General features: G+C 40.4%; 1 protein-coding gene and 1 long non-coding RNA gene across 6 annotated transcripts in view; one reads left to right on the top strand and one right to left on the bottom strand.

The window, feature by feature from the left end:
• The first annotated feature begins 79 nt into the window (after positions 1 to 79).
• Positions 80 to 20,545, top strand: LOC310699767. Its single transcript, XR_014522230.1, has 2 exons — positions 80 to 846; positions 18,905 to 20,545. It is a non-coding gene; the product is annotated as an uncharacterized lncRNA (long non-coding RNA).
• Positions 8,678 to 20,928, bottom strand: part of FLT4 (fms related receptor tyrosine kinase 4) — a 96,166-nt gene continuing 83,915 nt past the window's right edge. For 4 of the 5 annotated variants that reach the window (XM_083487950.1, XM_083487954.1, XM_083487952.1 and 1 more), the window contains exons 29-30: positions 20,048 to 20,133; positions 8,678 to 18,337 (exon numbers count right to left, since the gene is read on the bottom strand). In XM_083487950.1, the coding sequence (XP_083344076.1) occupies positions 18,118 to 18,337; positions 20,048 to 20,133 (306 nt within the window). In that variant the 3' untranslated portion in view covers positions 8,678 to 18,117. The remainder of the gene's footprint in view (positions 18,338 to 20,047; positions 20,134 to 20,928) is intronic. The other variant, XM_083487951.1, reaches the window with a different exon arrangement.

Consider the following 20,928-nt stretch of genomic DNA (forward strand, 5'->3'; position numbering starts at 1 on the left):
ACCCATTGCTCGCCCTCGTCCTCTCTCCCTCCTCCCCCCACGCACCGCCACGAGGAGGTGGGAGGGAACTCGAGTGAAAAGTCACACCCACTCCTAGGGGAGGGTGCGCGAGCCTTACAGTCAGGGACTGAGGCAGCGGAGGCGGGGCTAGTTTAAAAATAGTTGGGTTGCGCTGGATTCTGAGGGAGAGGCGGCAGCGCGGTCGCTGTACTTGGGGAGCTGAACCGTTGAAAAGGGAAAAGGCAGCCAGGCTTAGGGACAGCTGTGCCTGCGAACCAGCTCCACATCTATATGTATCTTCCTTACGTTGCTTTACTGCAACCCCTCCCCCCTCCACACACTCATTGGACACTGAGGCAGGACTGGTGTGTGTGTGTGTGTGCGTGTGCTCCCAACAGAAACTGACCCTTTCTCCTCCGCCGTTACCAGTCGATCGAAGCTCAGTGTTATTATTATGCCCTCTTCCGAGGGAGCGAAAGCAGGGCAGCAACACCCGTCAAGCAAATCACTCCTTCGCTCAGTCCGTTTACCTCACACCGGCCATTCCATTTCCCAGCCATAAGCCCCCTTTTCCTTTCCGCATTATGCTGTGCCTTCCACACGTTGACATAATAGTTAACGACACTCCACTCCTCCCCATCATTTTAGGAGGAAATTGCCTCACAAATTCACTTCTCTGATGAGAGCTAGAAATCCGCTCAGCCTTCGCGCAACCCACATTTCTCTAGGACCCAAGTCCCCTCCAAGTCAGCATAATTCACCTTGCCTTGCTCCGGTGGAAGGGCCAAAATCAGGGCTAAAGCTGCACATTCAGAAGGTCCTGGATCCAGCCTCTTTCATCTTCAGGTAAGGCTGGGAAATATTCCTTTCTGAAACCCTGCAAAGATTTTGCCGGTTGGTGTAGACCAGGAATACATGCCAGAGGTCGGTGAAGCCTGAGATCCCTCTTACACAGACACACAGCTTTCCCCCAATCCCTCTTTCTCACGCACGGGCTAAGCAGTGTGTGTGTGTTGGGGTCTCATGAGGGTCATTTGCCTGGGCGTCTAGATTTCTTCCCTCCTGCCTATGTATTAAGTTGTTGGTGAGTGCATAGTGTAAGCATGTCTCTTCTGGCTCCTTTTTAATAAGTTAAACCTCATATGCCAAATTACATTTCATTGGGGTTAAATGTGGCTTAAACCATATCCTGATAGAAGAGAAACTTTTTGTCCCACTGGCAATATGCTGGCCAGACAGTGGATTCACAGAAATATCAAGCTACAGAAGCTGCCTATTCACCCTCTGCTAGTCTATCTTATATAGCACCTTCTGATCCACTCCATTTCCCAGCCATAAGCCCCCTTTTCCTTTCCGCATTATGCTGTGCCTTCCACACGTTGACATAATAGTTATTGTATTCTGCTCTGGTCAGACCTCACCTGGAGTACTGTGTCCAGTTCTGGGCACCACAGTTCAAGAAGGACACTGACAAACTGGAACATGTCCAGAGGAGGGCAACCAAAATGGTCAAAGGCCTGGAAACGATGCCTTATGAGGAACGGCTAAGGGAGCTGGGCATGTTTAGCCTGGAGAAGAGGAGGTTAAGGGGTGATATGATAGCCATGTTCAAATATATAAAAGGATGTCATATAGAGGAGGGAGAAAGGTTGTTTTCTGCTGCTCCAGAGAAGCGGACACGGAGCAATGGATCCAAACTACAAGAAAGAAGATTCCACCTAAACATTAGGAAGAACTTCCTGACAGTAAGAGCTGTTCTGCAGTGGAATTTGCTGCCAAGGAGTGTGGTGGAATCTCCTTTTTTGGAGGTCTTTAAGCAGAGGCTTGACAATCATATGTCAGGAGTGCTCTGATGGTGTTTCCTGCTTGGCAGGGGGTTGGACTCGATGGCCCTTGTGGTCTATTCCAACTCTATGATTCTATGATCTGTCCCTCTTGATTCAAAGGGAAGAGCCTGGACTGTATCACCAGCTGCCAAAACCAGAAGAGACTTCCTAACATATGCCAAATATATCCTTAATTATATTGTACCTTTATGTGGGTTTTAACTGGAACCTGGTGTGAGAGCCAATCCTGGCTGAAAAGCAGTACATAAATAAGTTAATATTATGTAGTGCAATCCCATGTATTTTGCTTAGAAGGGACTCTTATCTAGTTACTTAGGAGTAATACAATTAAACACAGCATAATTTACTTATGAGTAAATGCACTTAGAATTGCACTGTGATTCATTTTACTAAATATAAACATCCCTTTCTTGTTATACCTTGTATCATCAACCAGCTTTTCCTCTTTTGGTGCTTATTAGTCCTTCATTGTGACTATTGAGAATGTGGAGAATGAGCACATTTACTTCACAGCAGAATAATGGGCTTAGCATGTGTTTCATCTACATACATCCACACATTTCATACATACATAAGACTCATGGCTATTATGGGTGCACATTTTTCAATGTTGGGGTTAAAGATTCATCTCCATCTTGGTCATACACCGATCAATATTTCATAGATGAAGGTCAGGGTATCACTGGGGTGGGGGAAGACTTGTGGATGTTAGCTGTGCTGGCAATAAAGGGGGAGAGGCTACAGAATTTGTCCATGCTGTAGCACAGTTTTTGTTGGAGTTTTAATCAGCCTTCTACAACTTATTTAAAAATATTTATAGGCTGCCTTTATGACTAAACTCCTCTCCAAGTGGCTTACACAATAACACATAAAAACACTTCCTGAAAATATTAAAACAGAATACAATACTAAAACTTCCAATAAAGCTCACAACATTAATAAAAGCCATAATAATAAATACACATGCATCCCAGGAATAAAACATAATTTGCAGAAGTGCAATGGCAGCATAAGGTATCACTCATAAATAAGCCACTGAGACTAAGCCGGTTGTCAAGGCCTTTCTGAAGACCTAATAATAATAATAATAATAATAATAATAATAATAATAATTTTATTTATAAACAGTACTAACTGTATAGCAGCCAGCTAGCAGTGAATTCTGGAGTCATGGGCTATCACGGAGAAAGCCCTCCACATTGTGCCCACCATCTTGGTGGCATGCAAGTGAGAATGGCCTCAGTTGTTGGCCATAACATGTGAAAAGATTGGTATTAGTGAACATGGTCCTTCAAATTACTTGGATCCAAGTAATCCTCTAAGGTTTTACAAGTTAAAATTGGCAGATTGGGCTTGGAAAGCATACCAGCAACCAGTGCAAGTGGCACAATAATGGTGTCCTATGATGCAAATACTAGCACCCATCAGGATTCATGTGGCTACATTCTGAACTACTGTAGTTAAAAGTTTCTGAGTCATGTTAAAGGCAGCCCCCCCCAAAAAAAACCCCCACATTTCAATAGTTAAGCCCAGCTTGCCCATGAGAAGGGCATGGGTTACAGTCTGAACTTTCCAGAGAAGGCTGCAGTTGGTACACCAGCAGATGTACCATATATATAAATAATACCACCACATGTAACAATGGTAAAGTAGTTGTAATTTTGTTCAGACTTAATATGGAACATCCCATTCATGTGAATCTATCTGACCCTTGAGATTAGTATCTAAAGTCTTGCCTTGGCCCTGCCATTATCAGAAATACTAGAAACAATGTCCTCTCAGGGGTGGCTCCCTGACTGTGTATCTCACTACCTAGTGAGATTTGCCAGCCCCCTCACTCACAGACTTTAGGTGTGTGCTAAAGACCAGCCTGAGTCTGAAGGCCTTTTAACTGTCTTATTGGACTCCTGTTTTATATAGCTGTTTAGGGTTTTTTGTATTGTTTGCTATATTTAATTGATTTTAACTTGTATTTATTCCAATGTATTCTTTTAAATTGCTTTCTGAAGGCTTTTTGCTCTGAAAAGTGGGTACACAGATAAATAAAATAAATATGCATGAAACCACTCCGGATCACTTTTTATGTCCTCAGAAATGGATGCCACAAAAAATCCAAAAAGAAAACTCAGAAGCAACCTTCCATCTAACATTTATGATGGTTAAATGCACTGTTTTATTTTTTATTTTTAGTATTTGTTGCAGAAAATATTTGTGTTTTGAAGCAAATAACCACCTGTCTGCTCTGCATGTCCTGCCTAGTTATTTTGTTAGCAGCAATGGAAAGCCCCACATTGAGAGCAATTATTAATCTTTAGCAGTGTGGTTAAATGTTTCCTTTTGGAGAGCTAATGTGTTTGTTGTGAATGATACACTTGATCACCAGTGTGAGGAATCTAGAAGAAAATTGCATTGTGCTAGTTTAATTTTTCCTTTAATGAGGGCCAAGTTTCCCTCCTCTTCTGGGGTGGCTTTCAACAAATGCAGTACGCATTGTGCGTGCTTGTGAGAGCAAACATTGACCCACAAAACCCACTAAAGGCAGATAACTTGTGGATCTGTAAAATCCTCAGAGATGTCATTTATGAAAAGCTCTATAGAAATGTCAATATAATACAGGAAATGTTTTTGAAGTGGTAGCTGAATGTTCTGCTTTCACATCACATCTCCCCCATCCCCCACCCCCGGTGCTTGGGAAATGCAAGGTGATGAACCACAGTGGGTCCACTAATGGCCTTTTAAGCATTCTGCAAAAACTCTTCATCCTGTACTCAGGGGACTATGCAGCAACAAAAATGACAAATATTCACATTTCACTAGTGTCCTTCACAAGAAATATTTACTGTGTCTGACCATGGGCAGATTGCTTGACAATGTTAAATGTTTTCCATGCCTCTTTGCTATTGAAAATAATACACTTATTATTTTAACAGAAAAAATGGGTTCCTGTATTTGTTCTGTCACAGCAATCAGGAGACAGCTCTGTGGGAAAACAGCTTGCATTTTATAGCAAAATTAGAACAACCTTATTAGTTGACGTCTAGCCCACTTGCATTTGCTTTTACTTGAAGCTACAAGAAAATAATAGAGCAATAATGGACCGATCCATTTTCTATCGTTGTAATATATTCTATAATGAGTGTTTGTTACTGTACATTCCATCTTGTATCTGAATTCACACAGGTGACTGTGACCAGCTGCAATGCCTAGCAGATCTTGCTAGATCCTTCTGACTACAATGAAGATTTTTATACATGTTACATACTATAGGTGGTCAGACTCTTGGTCCATCTAGCCTATTGCTGAGTATTCTGTCTGGGAAAAGTTATTTCAGATCCCAGAAAGAGATTTTCCCCATCACATTATTTATTTATTTTTCATTTGGAGGTGCCAGGGGTTAAACCTAGGCTCTTCCACATGCAAATCATGTGTTTTATAACTGATGTGTGGTGCCACCCAGTAGCAGAAAGGCACAGAATCAGGCCTAGCTAAAATTATTCTGCTCTTTGGAATCAGTCCTGTGCACAAGGTACAGTTTGATTCCTTAGCTCCACATCTGTTCTGCATATAGATGGGCACCCATGATGTTTGATGTGAAGATAATGTAGACTTGGCTGAGCTATCTGCACATTTGTGTTAAGAAACGTACCATTAACAATAATTAAATAAGCATGTGAAATCTCTCCTACCAGTCTTTTCTGATTTTTCATTGCCTTTACACTCCTTTTCAGTATGCAGGCATGATTTTTTTCCAGGAAACTGTACTCCATTACCTATCAGCAAACCAGGAAAATAAAGCCAGGATCACATCCTCACTTGTTTTCTTGGTTTGCTGACATTTAGACAGAGTTCACTGGTTTGGACATAGCAGGAAACTTTGACTTAATACAAACTAGACTTTTCATACCAAAGAACCCAGTGCACAGTTGGAGGAGTGGAGAAGCAGAGGAGAAGCATTCATCCCTGATGCTTGTTCCTGGCTTCATAAACCATGGCTTATGATGCTGGAAAGGCTCAATCAAACTGTGCAAATAAAAAAGGGTTACAAAATGACAATCCAGAAGGGGAAATTGCAAAATATCACCTATGCCTCAGGCACCAGAACAAAAGTACTAGTTATACAGAAAATGCCTTGCTGTTCCACTGTGATTGCTCAGAACTGGTCTTGTGCTTTCATTGCTATAGAGAAAATTCACAGTTCTACAGAGAATAATATCTCCCAATCTAGTGCAACTTTATTGACAGCTCAGCTGTACTGTAAAGTGTCACCGCATCAGTGGAGTTGACAGTGTTTACTTTTATGCAAAGCAGAAAATACTTAGGAAGAATGCTGCTTTTCTAAATGTGTAAATGTCACGGTAGCACCTTGCGTCCCTCATGCAAGCAGTAACACCAGAACTAAAATCAGCAGCAAAAGCTGCCTGCTTGTCTCCTTGAAATTCCTTCCTATGCAGAATTTATAAAATCTGTCTATAATATCAGCAACAGAGGATAGAATAGCATCAGAAGTGAATATAGAGCTTATGAATATCTAGAGCAGGGATGTAACAAATATCACAACAGTTTATATAACAGTTCTCACTGCATTTGGTTCTTCTGGGTGACAGCTAAAGTTTTAGAAATGTTTTGGAGATGTAGATTTTGTTTTGTCCTACGTAAATCTCTGAATAGTGGGATGTTCCAGGGAAATCATATTCTATAGAGCAGTTTTCCTTTGGCTAAAGTAACACTAGAGACTTAGTGTGGCATTTGTAATAAACTGCCTATTTACAAATGTACAAGCTGAGCAGGCGGGAAACCCAAGCAAGTGGACAAAATTCTAGCCTCATCCCAGCACACTATTAAAGATCAGTTCTACTGGTTGGCACCATTTTGTAACCTTTTGTAACCAATTTGCATTATCCATGGATTGGGTCAGAGTCAGAAGATTTTAGCTCTCTTGGCAAATCCATTTTTCTCACAGATTGAGCAAATTACAGCCTCCCTCCAAGAAGGTGTGTCTACCTACAATAGACTACATAAAGGGCAGCAAGACTGATAGTAGCGACTAGCCAGTAAGGAAATACTGTATTTACTCAAATGTAATGCACATCTTTTTTGGCCAAATTAACATTGGGTGCACATTAGATTTGATGGCGCATATTACCTTTGGTAGCAAATACTTTTTTGGTTTCAAGGTTTTGAAAATTGAGGTGCGCATTAGATTCAATGGCACATTAGATTCGCGTAAATACAGTACATATTGTTCACTATCTACTATCAAACAATTAGAACCTAGAAAGAAAGCTCTAGCTCTTTGCTTAGCCCAACAGCACAACATAGCTGTAACACTATTATTTACAGCAAGTGGAAGCTGCAACAAAATGTTGCTCTCCAGTGCTCCAGCCAGTTAGTCACCTATGCTCCCTTCCAGCATACTCCATTCCATACTCCACTCTCCCTGGTCTTTTACCAACCCTAACCCCCCCCCCCAAAAAAACCAACGTACACAAACATTTGGAATGAAGAGTGATTTTAAATGCACTAAATAATAACAGTATTCTGTGGAGCATAGGAAGTTGCCTTATACCAAGTCAGACCATTGGTCTGTTTAGCTCAGTATTGTTTACACTGTCTGGAAGCAGCTGGCTAGGGTTTCAAGCAGGGGACATTCCCAGCCCTACCTGGAGATGCCAGTGAATAAAACTGGGACCATCCATATGCAAAACAGATACTCAGCCACTGAGCTACAGTCCTTTGCTGTGACCATCGAGCATGATCTCAACCCCTTGGGGTTTGGGGTTGGTTGGTCTCAATAGTTTATTTTCTTTTTGTTCCTTTGCAATCCTCCTGGTTCTCCCTCCCTCTTGCTTTCCAGCGGCTCTGTTTTGGCTGCAATCCTAATGGCACTCACAGCTTTTTAATATAATTCTTCAATGTGCTTATGTACACAGATGGTGCTATATTTGTATGAAGTAAATAATTCTACGACTATTTTGTTTCAAATGAGTCAAAGCACCTTATCAAGTCAGTCCAGCCATTCATTAAGAAATCAAAATGAGAAACAAACTACAAGAAAGAAGATTCCACCTAAACATTAGGAAGAACTTCCTGACAGTAAGAGCTGTTCAACAGTGGAATTTGCTGCCAAGGAGTGTGGTGGAGTCTCCTTCTTTGGAGGTCTTTAAGCAGAGGCTTGACAACCATATGTCAGAAGTGCTCTGATGGTGTTTCCTGCTTGGCAGGGGGTTGGACTCGATGGCCCTTGTGGTCTCTTCCAACTCTATGATTCTATGTACAAAAACACTGGGTGCATTCATACAACAAACCAGACAACTTGACGTACTGCTATTATTCAGAAGTAAATCTGCAGCACAGCTATATACAAAAGCACAAACACTCCTGCATGGGCAAAGAGAAATGAAAGTAAATCTTCCAATGGGAAATATTTTCATATACAGTACAATAGCACCTTGTGTGCAATTAACTTGTGCGATCTCAACCTTGTATGGTTGAAAACTGACTGGTTGAAATCGCACAAATTAATTACACACAAGGTGAAGAGCTTAAAAGCTCCTTTTGTGTTGAGTTTTCCTGGTGGAAAGAGCTTTTAAGCATGCATCCTAGGTTCTGGGATGTTCTTGCTGGAACTTGGAACATCTCAGAGCTGGCACAAAAGCATCCTAGAGCCCACTAAGTAAGGCAGAGAGCTTTTAAGCTTGGAAGGTACAGGTGGTTGCCTGGAAGTAGTTCAGAACTACATGAGTTTGCATATACTCACCATCCTTGGAACATAATCCCCCCCCCCCAATGCACAATTGTACTGTCTTTCTAATCAGGCAAAGCAGCATTCATTAGTGTTTATTACATTACGTACTTTAATTGGTGAACAAACTAAAGTCCTTAGGAAACAAAACACACAAATCAGTGGCAGATCTATTGACAGAATAAAAGGAGCTGAACTCTTCTTGACCCTTCCGTCCTTTAATATCTTAAATCCCACCACACATACTTTATTCTTAGACCCCTTCTGTCTTTATACTAGGGCAGACCCCAGTCTCTTGGATCCAGTTTCTTCTATGTTGTCTTCTTCCACCTGCCTCTCTTCTTTTCCCCAGGTACAGCTTTTATTTCCATTAAGACCTTGTCATCCAAGATTCTCTCTGTAATCATCTTTTCTCTAGCTTGCATGAGCTCAGATTCTCTATGCCTCATCCCTAGTATCGTTTTCACTAGGGGAACAGGAGTGCGCCTAAATGCCCAGACATCAGAACACTAGGACATTCGGCAGAAATTAAATGACTCCACAATATTTTCTTTTGAAGAAGCATTATAATTCCTCTAAGCTTTATGAACAGATATGATTAGTGGATAGTTCTTAATGAAAAGTAGAAAGGTATATAGGCCATAATAGGTTTTCCTTGATGCTAAGGATAAAGAGAAAATGAGGTCTATAGCATTTAAGGAGTTGTTTGGGAATACAGTAAATGTAAAATAAAAAAATAAACCAAGCGTGCCTCATATGCTTTTCATTTACTGACAATCTAACAGATAGCTTTAAGATTTTTTTTTATTTTACTAAGAAATCCACATATCTGACACTTGCTGACAAGCAAGTGTGCTGTGCATGAGGCTCTGTGCAGAAATAGCTGCTAAATAGACAGCTATGATTCTTATTAATATATATACTGCGTATATGCCAAAATGGTTCCTAATTGGTTTACAACAATAAAATCAATACATCATTAAAACACACAATAACAATTGTGCACCAAAACATCCTTAATTAAAATATGCAATAAAACAAACAATTAAAAAACTGTTTTTAAAGCAGTTTTAAAAACCAAAACGCAGTTGAAACCATCAAACCAGAAGTTCAGTTCAGGAGAATGCTTGCCTAAACAGATGTGTCTTCAGGAGCTGGCAGAATGCCAATACTGATGGTGTCTCTTATATATCAGCAGGGAGGGCATTCCACAACATTGCTGCTGCCAGTGAAAAAGCCCATGTTACCACAAGCCTGTAATTATTGCAAAACTAAATTAGTTCCTTTAGCTGATCTTAGTGCCCTTGCTAGGCAGTGAATAAGAATACTTTTTTCAGTTAACCTGGTCAGCTTATTTAGATTTTGTATGTAAGTAGCTATCAAATTGACACTTTCTGAAACAATATGCAAACCAAAGCACAGCTTCAAAATTCACACATCCAAATTTAGCATTGTATTTTGCCAACCAATATTTACAAAAATGCATGTATTAGGGGAAATTACTTGCACAAATGTGTACATTACTGAAAACTGTATACAATTGTTTATTAGGAGAAATTCACACTAAAATGCTGATGAATTTTCAAAATTTTCAACAAATTGCTGCAAAATGTGGAGAACGGGGTTTAAGATTGGAAAAATGAGAATCCGAGATGTGAAATAGACAGATTCTTCCATCCCTACTCTGGACCAGCTGCAAGGGAAGCCCAACAAAGCTTGCATTACAATAGTCCAGACAGTTTACCAATATATATGCCACAGTGACCACATTACCCATGCCCAGGAAAGCTTTGCTACCTTAGCTCACCTGCTGGAAGGAGAAATGGTGTGTGTTGGATTGAATTATCCCATCCCAAACTGGTGGATGTTGCAGTCAAAAGTGACAGAGTGCAAATGACTCTAGCATTCAGAACTGTGTGTTGGATTAAAGGTCTCACATTACCCTTTTGCATATGCAGGTGACCCAGTCCAGAAGTAGTTTGCTCACCCCCACCAACATAACATCACTACACTGAATACATCTATGTCAGTTGTTTGTGTGTGCACAGACATTTTCAGCACAGGTGTGTGTAGCAAAATGCTTACTTCATCATCGCTTAGGTTTTCTGAACAAGAACAGGCATATTCTGGGGTATGTTTTACGGCTGATTTGTTTAAGCTGGTAAGTACATGAGTTAAGTCATTAAAGTTTAGTGTGGGACAGTTACTGGTCCAGATGTGTTTCTAGTAAAAACAACAACTGATTTGCAAGTTTCAGAGTGATTTACTGATTGTAATACTGATCAGTCACTAAAGCCATCTTGTGTCACACACAATAGCACATCCTTGTACTCTTCATAAATTAATTTGGAATAAGCACTGCCCATTATGTTCAAAGCTATGAAGGACGTACAGTCGTACCTTGGTTTGCGAACACCTTGCAACTCGAACATTTTGGCTCCTGGACACCGCAAACCCGGAAGTGAGTGTTCCAGTTTGCGAACATTCTTTGGAACCCAAATGTCCAGCACGGCTTCCGTAGCTTCTGATTGAGTGCAGGAAGCTCCTGCAGCCAATCGGAAGCTGCGTCTTGGTTTCCGAACATTTTCAGAAGTTGAACAGACTTCTGGAATGGATTCCGTTCGAGAAACAAGGTATGGCTGTAATACTAACCCCATGTATCTGGAGGTAAACCCCACTGAATTCATTACAGCTTCTGAGATGACAGTTAGGATTGCGCGGCTACTTCTCAGTAGACACATGCAGGATTACACTACAAATGGATTATCAACAATATGCTTTGAGAGGATAGAAGGCATCCATACTGTTTAACAGGTCTGATTGGGAGTACAATAACCAGGGTTTTATAGCCCTAATCAAACCAGTCAAAGAATGGTAATAAATGCTACTCTTTCACCAGCTTTAAGTGTGCTAACAGTAAATCATTAGTATTAATATGTTTGGTTGGTTGGTTTTAGCCCATTGCAGGTAATCAATCAGTGTTTAGAATTCACAAGCAGTCTAACATTCACATTCTACACTAGCTGCAACTTCCAGATCACAAGGGGAGACCTACCTAGAGTGCACTGCAGTAATTCCATCTTGTTATTACCAATGCCTGGGCTGCTGTGGTCCAGAAACAGTTGCAGTTGTGACACCAACCACAGCTGGTTGAAGGCACTCTTAGCCACACAGGCCACCTGACCTTCCAGTGACAAAGCAAGATTCAGGAAAACATCCAATGTACCTGCTCCTTCATGGTATAATCCCATCTAGGGCAGGCAATTGACTGACCTCCTGGATCCAGAAGTCATTCACACACATAGCCTCCATCTTGCCATGATTCAGACTCAGTTTATTAGCCCCCATCAACCCACTAATACATCCAGACACTGGGCCAGGGCTTGCACAGCCACTCCTGATTACAGAGAAGTAAAGCTGATTGTCATCAGCGAACTGATGAGACACAGGGGGCCGAGACTCCTAGCTGTCATGATTTGTTTTAAAATAAGCCTCCAGCCCTTTTAAGGAGTGTTCTGAAGCAAATCCTATAGACACTGTTCAAATCAATTCCATTGTGAGAAATGAGCCTTCTCCCACCTTTCAGTGTTTGTAGACAATTAGTGAAGCCAGAGTTAGACTGATGAGTGTTCTAGAGAAAATTAAAGTCATATACTCACCAGGGAAGATCAAAATAGCTTCAATATGAAGCTGGAGAAAGGACTTTCTGGCTTATTTTGAAGCTGTTTTGAGATCATCCTGGTGAGTGTATGACTAATTTATTTCTACATTCAGACAATGGAAAAGAAATCTCATTTCATCTTTCTAATTCAGGTCCAATTTAATGAGAAGCTCCCCCCCCCCCCGCTAAGTATGAAAACATTCTTAAAATCCTTTGAATATATATAGTTACTAAATTCATATTAAAGGTGTGGCTTTATGAGGAGATCCTCAGCAAAACCTGTCCTGCTTCCTTAGCCTAGTTTGAGCGGAACGTGCACTTCAGAAGGCAATAAAGGATTTGCCAAGGAATGCAAGTGGTAGATGACCCAACAACATTCTGGAGAATGCTTGGCAACTTTTGCCCACAAACCCATGACTGTCATAAGGCTTCCTCTTACTGCAATAGTTCCTGTTTATAACAGTGTAGAATTGCTGTATCAAAATTAACACAGTAGCAGTAAAACAAAGTACATTCTGGAACTGTGCTTGGAATTCTATTAGGTGGTATGGAAATATGGATTTTCTTTAAATTCACATACATCTGGTTACATTATGTATGATATGGGTAAGTGCATCCTGTCCATTTTACAGACTGGAAAATGAGACTGGAGAAGAATCCCAAATCACACAGGGTATCTTTGACACCAAAGAGGGCCAACAAAGATCTTGCAAGTTATAGATAACCACTCTATAAATAGCTCATCCTTCTCCCTCTCAAATGTGAATTTGGAGCCTAAGAAACAATTCTTGATTCTTACCAGCCAATTTCAATTAACTCCAGAAGTATTTTTTCCACACAGGGGACTTTTCATACATCTTAATTGATTAAAAATGTATATTACTCCATACAGACAACAGATGCATTTCCACAGTGCCTTTAAGAGGTTACAGCAGTGGCAGAAGATCCAGCAGAAAAGAGGTTACTTTTCTGCGGTTTTGTCCTGTGATTTTGAAGTGCCTTTCTATATATTCATGCTACTTAAGATCTAGAGTCTGCATTAAAATTAGACACTTGCCCATACCAAGGGCAAACTGATTCTTTCTCAGAGTTTCTCAAAACACTGCAAATCTATTCAAGGGAAATGGGAATCAGATGAATACTACCCAGACTTTTAATGCTTCCACTTAGTGAAAACTAGAAAGAGATATATTGTAGAATACAGTAGTGGTAAGGAAGCTGTGGTCCTCCAGATGCTGTTGGAGTCCAACTTCCATCAATTCCAGTCAGCATGGTCAGTGATTTGGGATGATGGGAGTTGCAGTCCAGCTATATCTGGAGGTGCACAGGTCCCTCACCCTTGTTGCCAAAGAAACTTGAGGCTGCAGCTTCAAATAAACAAGACATATCCAGCATGCAAGCAGCTTGTATAATCTGCCTTACAGACAAGTCTGGTCCCTGATCCAATCAGAGTGTTGGGAGTTTCATTCAGGAGTAGAAGTGTTGTCCTGTGCCAGATCTTTCCAACAGATATGTTCTTTTAAAGAATGACTCAGTCAGAATCAGACTTTCAGAGCCATTTCTATCAGAGAATGGGGAAGTGAGACTAACCCTTGCATCCGGAAGATAGCATATGCTTTAAAATGCTCTTTGAAACAACAGAATAGTGGACCAAGAAAAGTTGAATGCTTTATTCTGCAAGTCTGTATTTGCTTTTATGTCCTAGAATACTGCCCCACCACCATTCTTTCTGTTATCCATCTATATTTCCAGTTTTGCAGTAATTGTGCTTATGCAGCTGGTGTCCTGAACAGAGAAACTGAGAAACAAGAGTTTTTTCTTTGGAGATATAAAATCTGCACACTGTGTGGATGTTTTGAATTACAAATTTAGGAAGACAACAGTACCATTAAAAGACCATGGTGAATTGGGGCGCATCAATCACTTTACCCATCAAATAACATCAGGAGAAGTAACATATTAAAAGTAATTGGCAAGTAGTAGTGAAAGTGCTCAGAACAAGATAAAATAACAAGGATGGTGAGGAGCTCCAAATAGTTGCTTCCCCAAAATTGTGTAATTATTTGGGAATTCCTCTCTGGGTATAGTCTGTTTATATGGCCTACTCTTTACAGTGAGCATCAAGAAATCGTAAAGAAACTGTTATCTCACAACATGGAAGAACTGACCATGTCCTGAGGCACTTGGTTATTTGACCTAGCATGAGCAAATTGCCCCTCCATACTCACTGAGATATCTATAATTGGTTTTCATTTTTTTCTATTAAAAAACCCCCCAGTTTACAATAATTGGTGCATTAATGGGATAATACCTTCATCTGTAGAATTGATATGGCCTTCTACCATTGCAGTTTGCTTAACTCTTTACAGAGTTTGCTACTATATTGGTAAACATTTCTTTAAATGCTTTATTTAAGCAATTGAAGCCATGTAAAATTCAGCAGATAAACACAGAGGCATATCAAGGGTCCCTTGCACCCTTGGCAAGGAAGCTGTATTGGTGCCCCCCCATCACTTTACCACAATACCATATTAGAAATTCCTACATTTTACACAACCAAGTACCCAAAGCATCCGGAGTGAGAGTGAGGTGAAGAGGAAAGGTGGAAAAAAATGCATGCGGTGTTTCTGTTGCGGTGTGAGAAAAACGGGAAGCTTCTCCTGCATTTGAGCTTGCCGCAATAGCAGTGTTGTGTTGTCCCTGATTTCGCAAACACCTAATTACACCTCTGGGTAAACAGGAATATGACCAAAAGAGAAAAGAGAAAAAAGATGATAGTTTTTAAAATAAGTTATTTTAATGAAATGGAAGTACTACTGCTAGTTTAGTATTGCAAGAGAATAAAACTGGGAGTGGAATCTAGAATGTGGCTTCTCCACACATTAACACTGAGGGCTGCTTTCCTTGTGACATTTTAATCCTGTGAGAGGTGGATGCACACACCCCTCCAGATACACTCTATGATTGGCCACTGTGAGAGGAGGATGCTGGACTAGATGGGCCTTTGGCATCACCCAGCAGGGTTTTTCTTATGTAAACACTGCAGGAACAATGTCCCATTTCAAAACGCTCCAATTCCTGGATGCTGTGTAGCTGCACCCCAAAATGACTCAATCAAGAGTTTATCCCCCATTAAAGATCAACCGATTCCTATAACAATACTACAGGATGAGCAAGTCACATATTGATGCTCATAGAACTTGTTATGGTGCCACACTGTCCCTTATCTTTTTAAACTAGGTATTAAGACTAAGGGCACTTCCAGATTGTCACTGTTTTTGAGTAGAATTCAATCACATACTGGAAAATTCAGGTTGCAGAATTACAGCTGATTTTGAAGTACAGTCCAACAACCTGCTCCCCCACCCCCACAGATTTTTTGCAGTAAGGGAAGTGCCAGGAAGTGTGGGATAACACTTGCTTTCATGCAAGGTCATCTAACCTTCCTGCCAAGAAATGAGAATGAATGCTCAATGAACAGGTTGTTTGGTCCTAAGGCAGCTGCAACATGATCTTTCAGCTTTCCTGCAATCTGGAACACTTGATTAGATTAGATTTACAGCTTTGCATGTGTATCTACGTTGCTCAGGGCAGGGGGACTTCATCTGCATCTGGGTAGTGATTCAGTGCACTAAAAGTACATCTGAAATGGGTCCGGTTTGTGAAGTTCTCAGCTGTTCAGGTCAATGGGATTCTGCTAACAGAAAGAAGGAAGGAAATCTTCCATGTAGAATTGTGTTTTCCATTTGTACACCAGTTATATGCCTCTTTGAGTCCTCCCCCTCCCCCTTTCTACAGAATATGTAATACACACACAGAGGCAAGAGAACTTTCATCCCTTCCACACCTGATAATAACTAAACCACAACTGTATACTTACGTAGATAAGAAATGTAATAAAAAAGGGACAAGACATTGAGTGCACTCATAAAGATACAAATGAATGTAGAAAAGGCATGAACAATGATAATTACAAATGTGTAAATGCATAAAGCCCTCTTATGGAGGAATATATATAATCTGGAGGGGGGGAAAACATATGCCCAATATGAAAAAAATAAAATAAGCTAAACCAAAACTATCAGTTCTATAAACAGAAGCCTGGCCTGCAAGCAGAAATTCTTTCACATGGAGACACAATTGAGAGTGGGAGCCTCTGACACTGTACAGAATTACAAAGTGAAGTTCACAAGCTGGTCAAAAGCCATTTCATAAGGCTTTCACAGACATTTTCCTATGGCAGCGTCCTTCAGAATTAGAGCTGGGAGGGAAAGGCTCGTAGGCTATGCAAGGGAACAACTACACAAACAAGTTCAGATTGACTCTATACTTATTCCTCATTTATGTAAAAAACAAAACCTCATTGATGCAATGGTTTACAATTAGAAGATGGAAAACTATGCTAAGGACTGTGTCAGGGAAGAATGCAAATGTGTGTATATGTTTAGTAATATCCTCAAATTCCAGACTCAGGGCTGGGCTCAGCTAACCAGTTCCACCAGTGGAAGCCTACACAGGGACTTCTGCTAGCGCAATGGGGCTTTCTTCCCTTCAGTGCCCCATATCCTCCCCCATTGGCTCAGGGATGAGGTGTCAGGAGAACCCCTGGAACAGTGGACAGCAAGAGGAAAGGGTAGATTGTTTAGTTAGGCAAGCAGAACAGCTTGCACTAACAAAATGACCTGCATTGTATTCCTCCCATTATAAATAATGCAAATTGATACATTTGCAGAAATTTACTTTGTACTATTTATTCTAACATATGATATCTTGGGAAGAGGAAGTAAGGATGTAGGAATTGGGAGGTAGAGAAGAATAAGTAGAGGGACAGAGCTAAAAACACCAGTTAAGGGTTTCATTAGATTCTCTATTATTATAAGGTTGCATTCAGTTCCACAAAGAGAAAGTTCCATACTTTGCCGTGGGATGATAAGGGACACTAAATTTTTGAAAATGATGGCTGCCAATAAAGAACATTTTATAGCTGACCAGGGATTCAGGGGTGGGGTGGGAGATGACTGAACACATAAATGGGTTCTAAGTCTGTATATGTCAGTAGAGAGTGAAGGAAATTAATTTCCACCTTGAACTAGTTAACACCAAATCCCCCACTGTGCAGAGATAAAGTGGTCCGCTTGTACTAGAGCAGCCAATAATGCCACCACAGACATGGGAATGGTGATGGAATAAAATCTATAATAGGCTTAGTGTCTAACATAAATGAAATATGTAACACCATACAAGAATTAAGTATGTAATATATAGTTCTGTACTGATGTGTCTATAGGGAATGTCTATATCTAGCGAAGCAGGACTCTCCAAGTCTGGAAATACTGCTGCTCCTCCATTGCCCAAATTCATTCATTTGCTTCTTCCCCCTCCCATGATAGCTGAGTTGAAACAAGAGCAGAAGCAAACAAGGCTGCATATCAGGAAGAAACTCAGCTAAGACACATCTATTTTTATCTGACCTGAAATGAAGCTTATTACGGCAAAGTATTTGAATGGAGGCTGAATACTGAGCGGAGGCTGCAGCTCTCTACACACATCCATCTGGTGGCAGAACAGTCCCGTTTCACCCAGGGAACTGTATCCAATATCTAATTGAGGGTGGCAGGGCGGTGGGGGGCAAATACAGAATCAGATCAAGGAAGTGTGCTAGTGCCAAATGCAAGGACTATATCCCGCATCAAAATGCTTGGCATCTATCTTCACATCCAAGGAGTTCGCCATCTGTTCCACAGGGGTTCCCTACTGTGGATTCCTCAAGGATGAAGGGAAAGTGGGCTCCACTGAACAAATGTAGTGCTGCATAAGGGGCGAAGTGTAGTCTCTCAGCAGAGTGTCTCCACAATCTGTTCTTCCCTTCAATACTGGTCTGAAAAGAATGAAGCATGGAGGAGGGAGGGACTGGCTCCCTCAGTGGGTGGAGTGCAGCTGCCTTCCTCCGACTGTTCTGACAGTTCCCCATATTCACTGTTGTAAAAAGTCTGGCCTCTGAGCTGGGACTGGTACGATGGCCGACACCTACCCCTCAGGTCTGATTGATCCACTATTGATTCTGCATTTCGACTGGATCCTTTACTGCTGTTGGGGGTGGGGGAAAGAAAGAAAGAGCAAGAGACAGGAAGTCAGTTCTTCTGAGTAAGAGATAGTATTCTAATTGACTGTCCAGAAAAAAAAAAGCTTCTTAGCATCAGAAAGCTCAGGGCAAGCACAGCTAGCCATTTAGCAGGTTGGTAATTCTACAAGATGTGTGAAGTTACATGATAGAAGACTTATGTGAACCACCCTCAGACCTCCGGGTATAGGGCAGTATATAAAATTCATAAATAAATAAACAGATAAACAAATAAATAAATAAATAAATGCAGAGAGCATCTTTCCAATAAAAAAGTGAAGGTGGTGCACCAGAAATGAGATGCAAGAATGTAGTTTTTTTGTAAACCTTACCGCTGTCAGGAACTTGATTTCATATAGGAAAACTGGATTCAGCTACTGGCAGATTATCCCTAAACAGACTTACTAGAGAGTAAGCCCCATAGAGTTTATAGGATTGCACTGTAATATCACTTCTTCAAAGCAGGAAGTTTCATTTTAAAAAACAACCAAATAACATGTATCTATGTATCCTGATTTTCTTATTGCTTTTAGACCTACCAGCGATGTACCTCATGCTCACCACCAAGGATTTCATTGTTCTTATCCACCATTTCTATGGGAGGATTTGAACGAAGCCAGGAACTATATAAGCCAGTTAAGTATCACCAATGGTTTTGAGTATCAGCTGAGTTACGCTTTGAGCTTTAATAAATCTTGTATTTTCCCTGTGATTCTTCCCTCCTTTGTCAGACTTCAGAAAGTCTGACTTTTCTCAGTAGTGGTTCTATTTCCACAGGTACAGATGTCTTTAGTGCTACTCTTACATCTTTTAAAAAAGGGTAGAGTATTGACATGGGCAGTGACATATCAGAAAAGTGAACCTATTGCAACTCAGCACATATTCATTATAATTTTTACAGTGAACATCATGTTTGTCCCTATTTTTTGTTTATTTCAGTCAATCTTATGGTTAATGAAACATAACAGGATGTATACATAGAACAAATGCAATACTCCTGATAGTATGGAAAGTCAATTGGACTTCCCCTTGTAGCTTAGGAGCTCCCCATCTGGCAGCAGTCTAAGTCTCAATTATTTCAGTGGGAGAAGCAGATTAATTCTCTTCCTGAAATCAATGGAACCTAGCCTAGTTTTGTTCTGTATGTTCTAAAAGTAGCCATAAAATAGTGCCTTGATGGTTTGAGTTGTCATTTGATGTCATATCTACTGTCGAATGCATAACAACTACAGAAACATTTCACACTAGCTGGGGAAAGAATCACATTTTCCCAATGGCATTATATTGCAGTTTGAGCATTGGGAATATGTGACATTTCCACAAGAAAAGTGTTTCCTTGAAAGAACTGTACCTTTGCTGCTTGATTGTCTGGAAAGCTCCTTGATTTCTTGCTGTATTTCTTGCCCGTGTAATATGCTTCCTCTCTTTATTTCCTTGCACAGAGTCAACTGACTCCACTCAAAAGCCATTAAGCTCAATCAACCCTTTTTGTTACAAATGCCATCAGGAATGCTGCCGCCAGCAGCAGGTTACAGGAGAATGGATGCGCTTGCATTTCTGTGCTCCCAGCACATTTACAGGAGGCTGCAGTGAGGTTTGCTGCAGAGGACACTGCTGGGTATTGTATGTTACTGAGGGCTGTGAGATATAGCGAGGAGAACTAAATAACCAAGTACCTGAATGCACTTTCTTTTCTGTGTCTATTTTCTATCCTCTCAAACTCCTCAGATGCCAAAACCATCCCACTGTCTGTCTGATTGTCCTGCAAGGGAGCAGAAAAATAAAATAAAAAGTGTTAGAAGTGCCAGACTTGTTGAGCAAGCATTCTGAATTTTTTTCACCAGGAACCTTTCCTCTGATGGATGGAGACTGAAAAGCAAATGTAGGGCAGGGAACAGCTGCAGATGATGAGCAAGAAGAGTGGAGCTTAAATCAGCCTTGTAAATATGCGTGTAAAACTTAGAAGCCTGTACAAATTTTTATAAGCATGTTATAGAGCATGTTGAATTTTTCAACTTTCAAAAATGAGGGGTGCTAAAAAATTGTAACACAACTTCGGAATTCAAAAGATCTTTTGGTTAAATTAATATAATTAAGTTTTGCTTGGTAAGTAAAATGTGTGTAAAATTGCATAGAAATCATTAAAAATGATTGCCAAGTACTTGTACTTATATATTAGTATTTATTATTATTAGTTATTATTAGTTGTTGTTGTTTTGTTCTTGTTATGTTGCATTACCTGACATTTTCAGAAGGTAAAATTTAAATTCTTTGGTTTTCTGAAAGCAGTGTGTGTGCTTCTTCATCAGAAATAGACTTACCAAACCAAATGTTGTCCAATCACAAAAATAATACTAAATATAATGAGGATGGGTAGTCCCTATATTCTATTTTTAGAAGAGTTTCCTCAATACACATCTAGCTTTCATGCCAACTATAAATCATGGTGTTAGCAATTTGTGTGAATCTTGAAGTGTGGCAGAAAACACAGTTTAACTTGTCTTTAGACTGCAGTAATGGACAAATATACATTGAACTGTTTATTTTTCAATTTTTC

This window comes from Podarcis liolepis, assembly GCF_965112155.1.
Source record: "Podarcis liolepis genome assembly, chromosome: 2".
Classification (NCBI taxonomy): domain Eukaryota; kingdom Metazoa; phylum Chordata; class Lepidosauria; order Squamata; family Lacertidae; genus Podarcis; species Podarcis liolepis.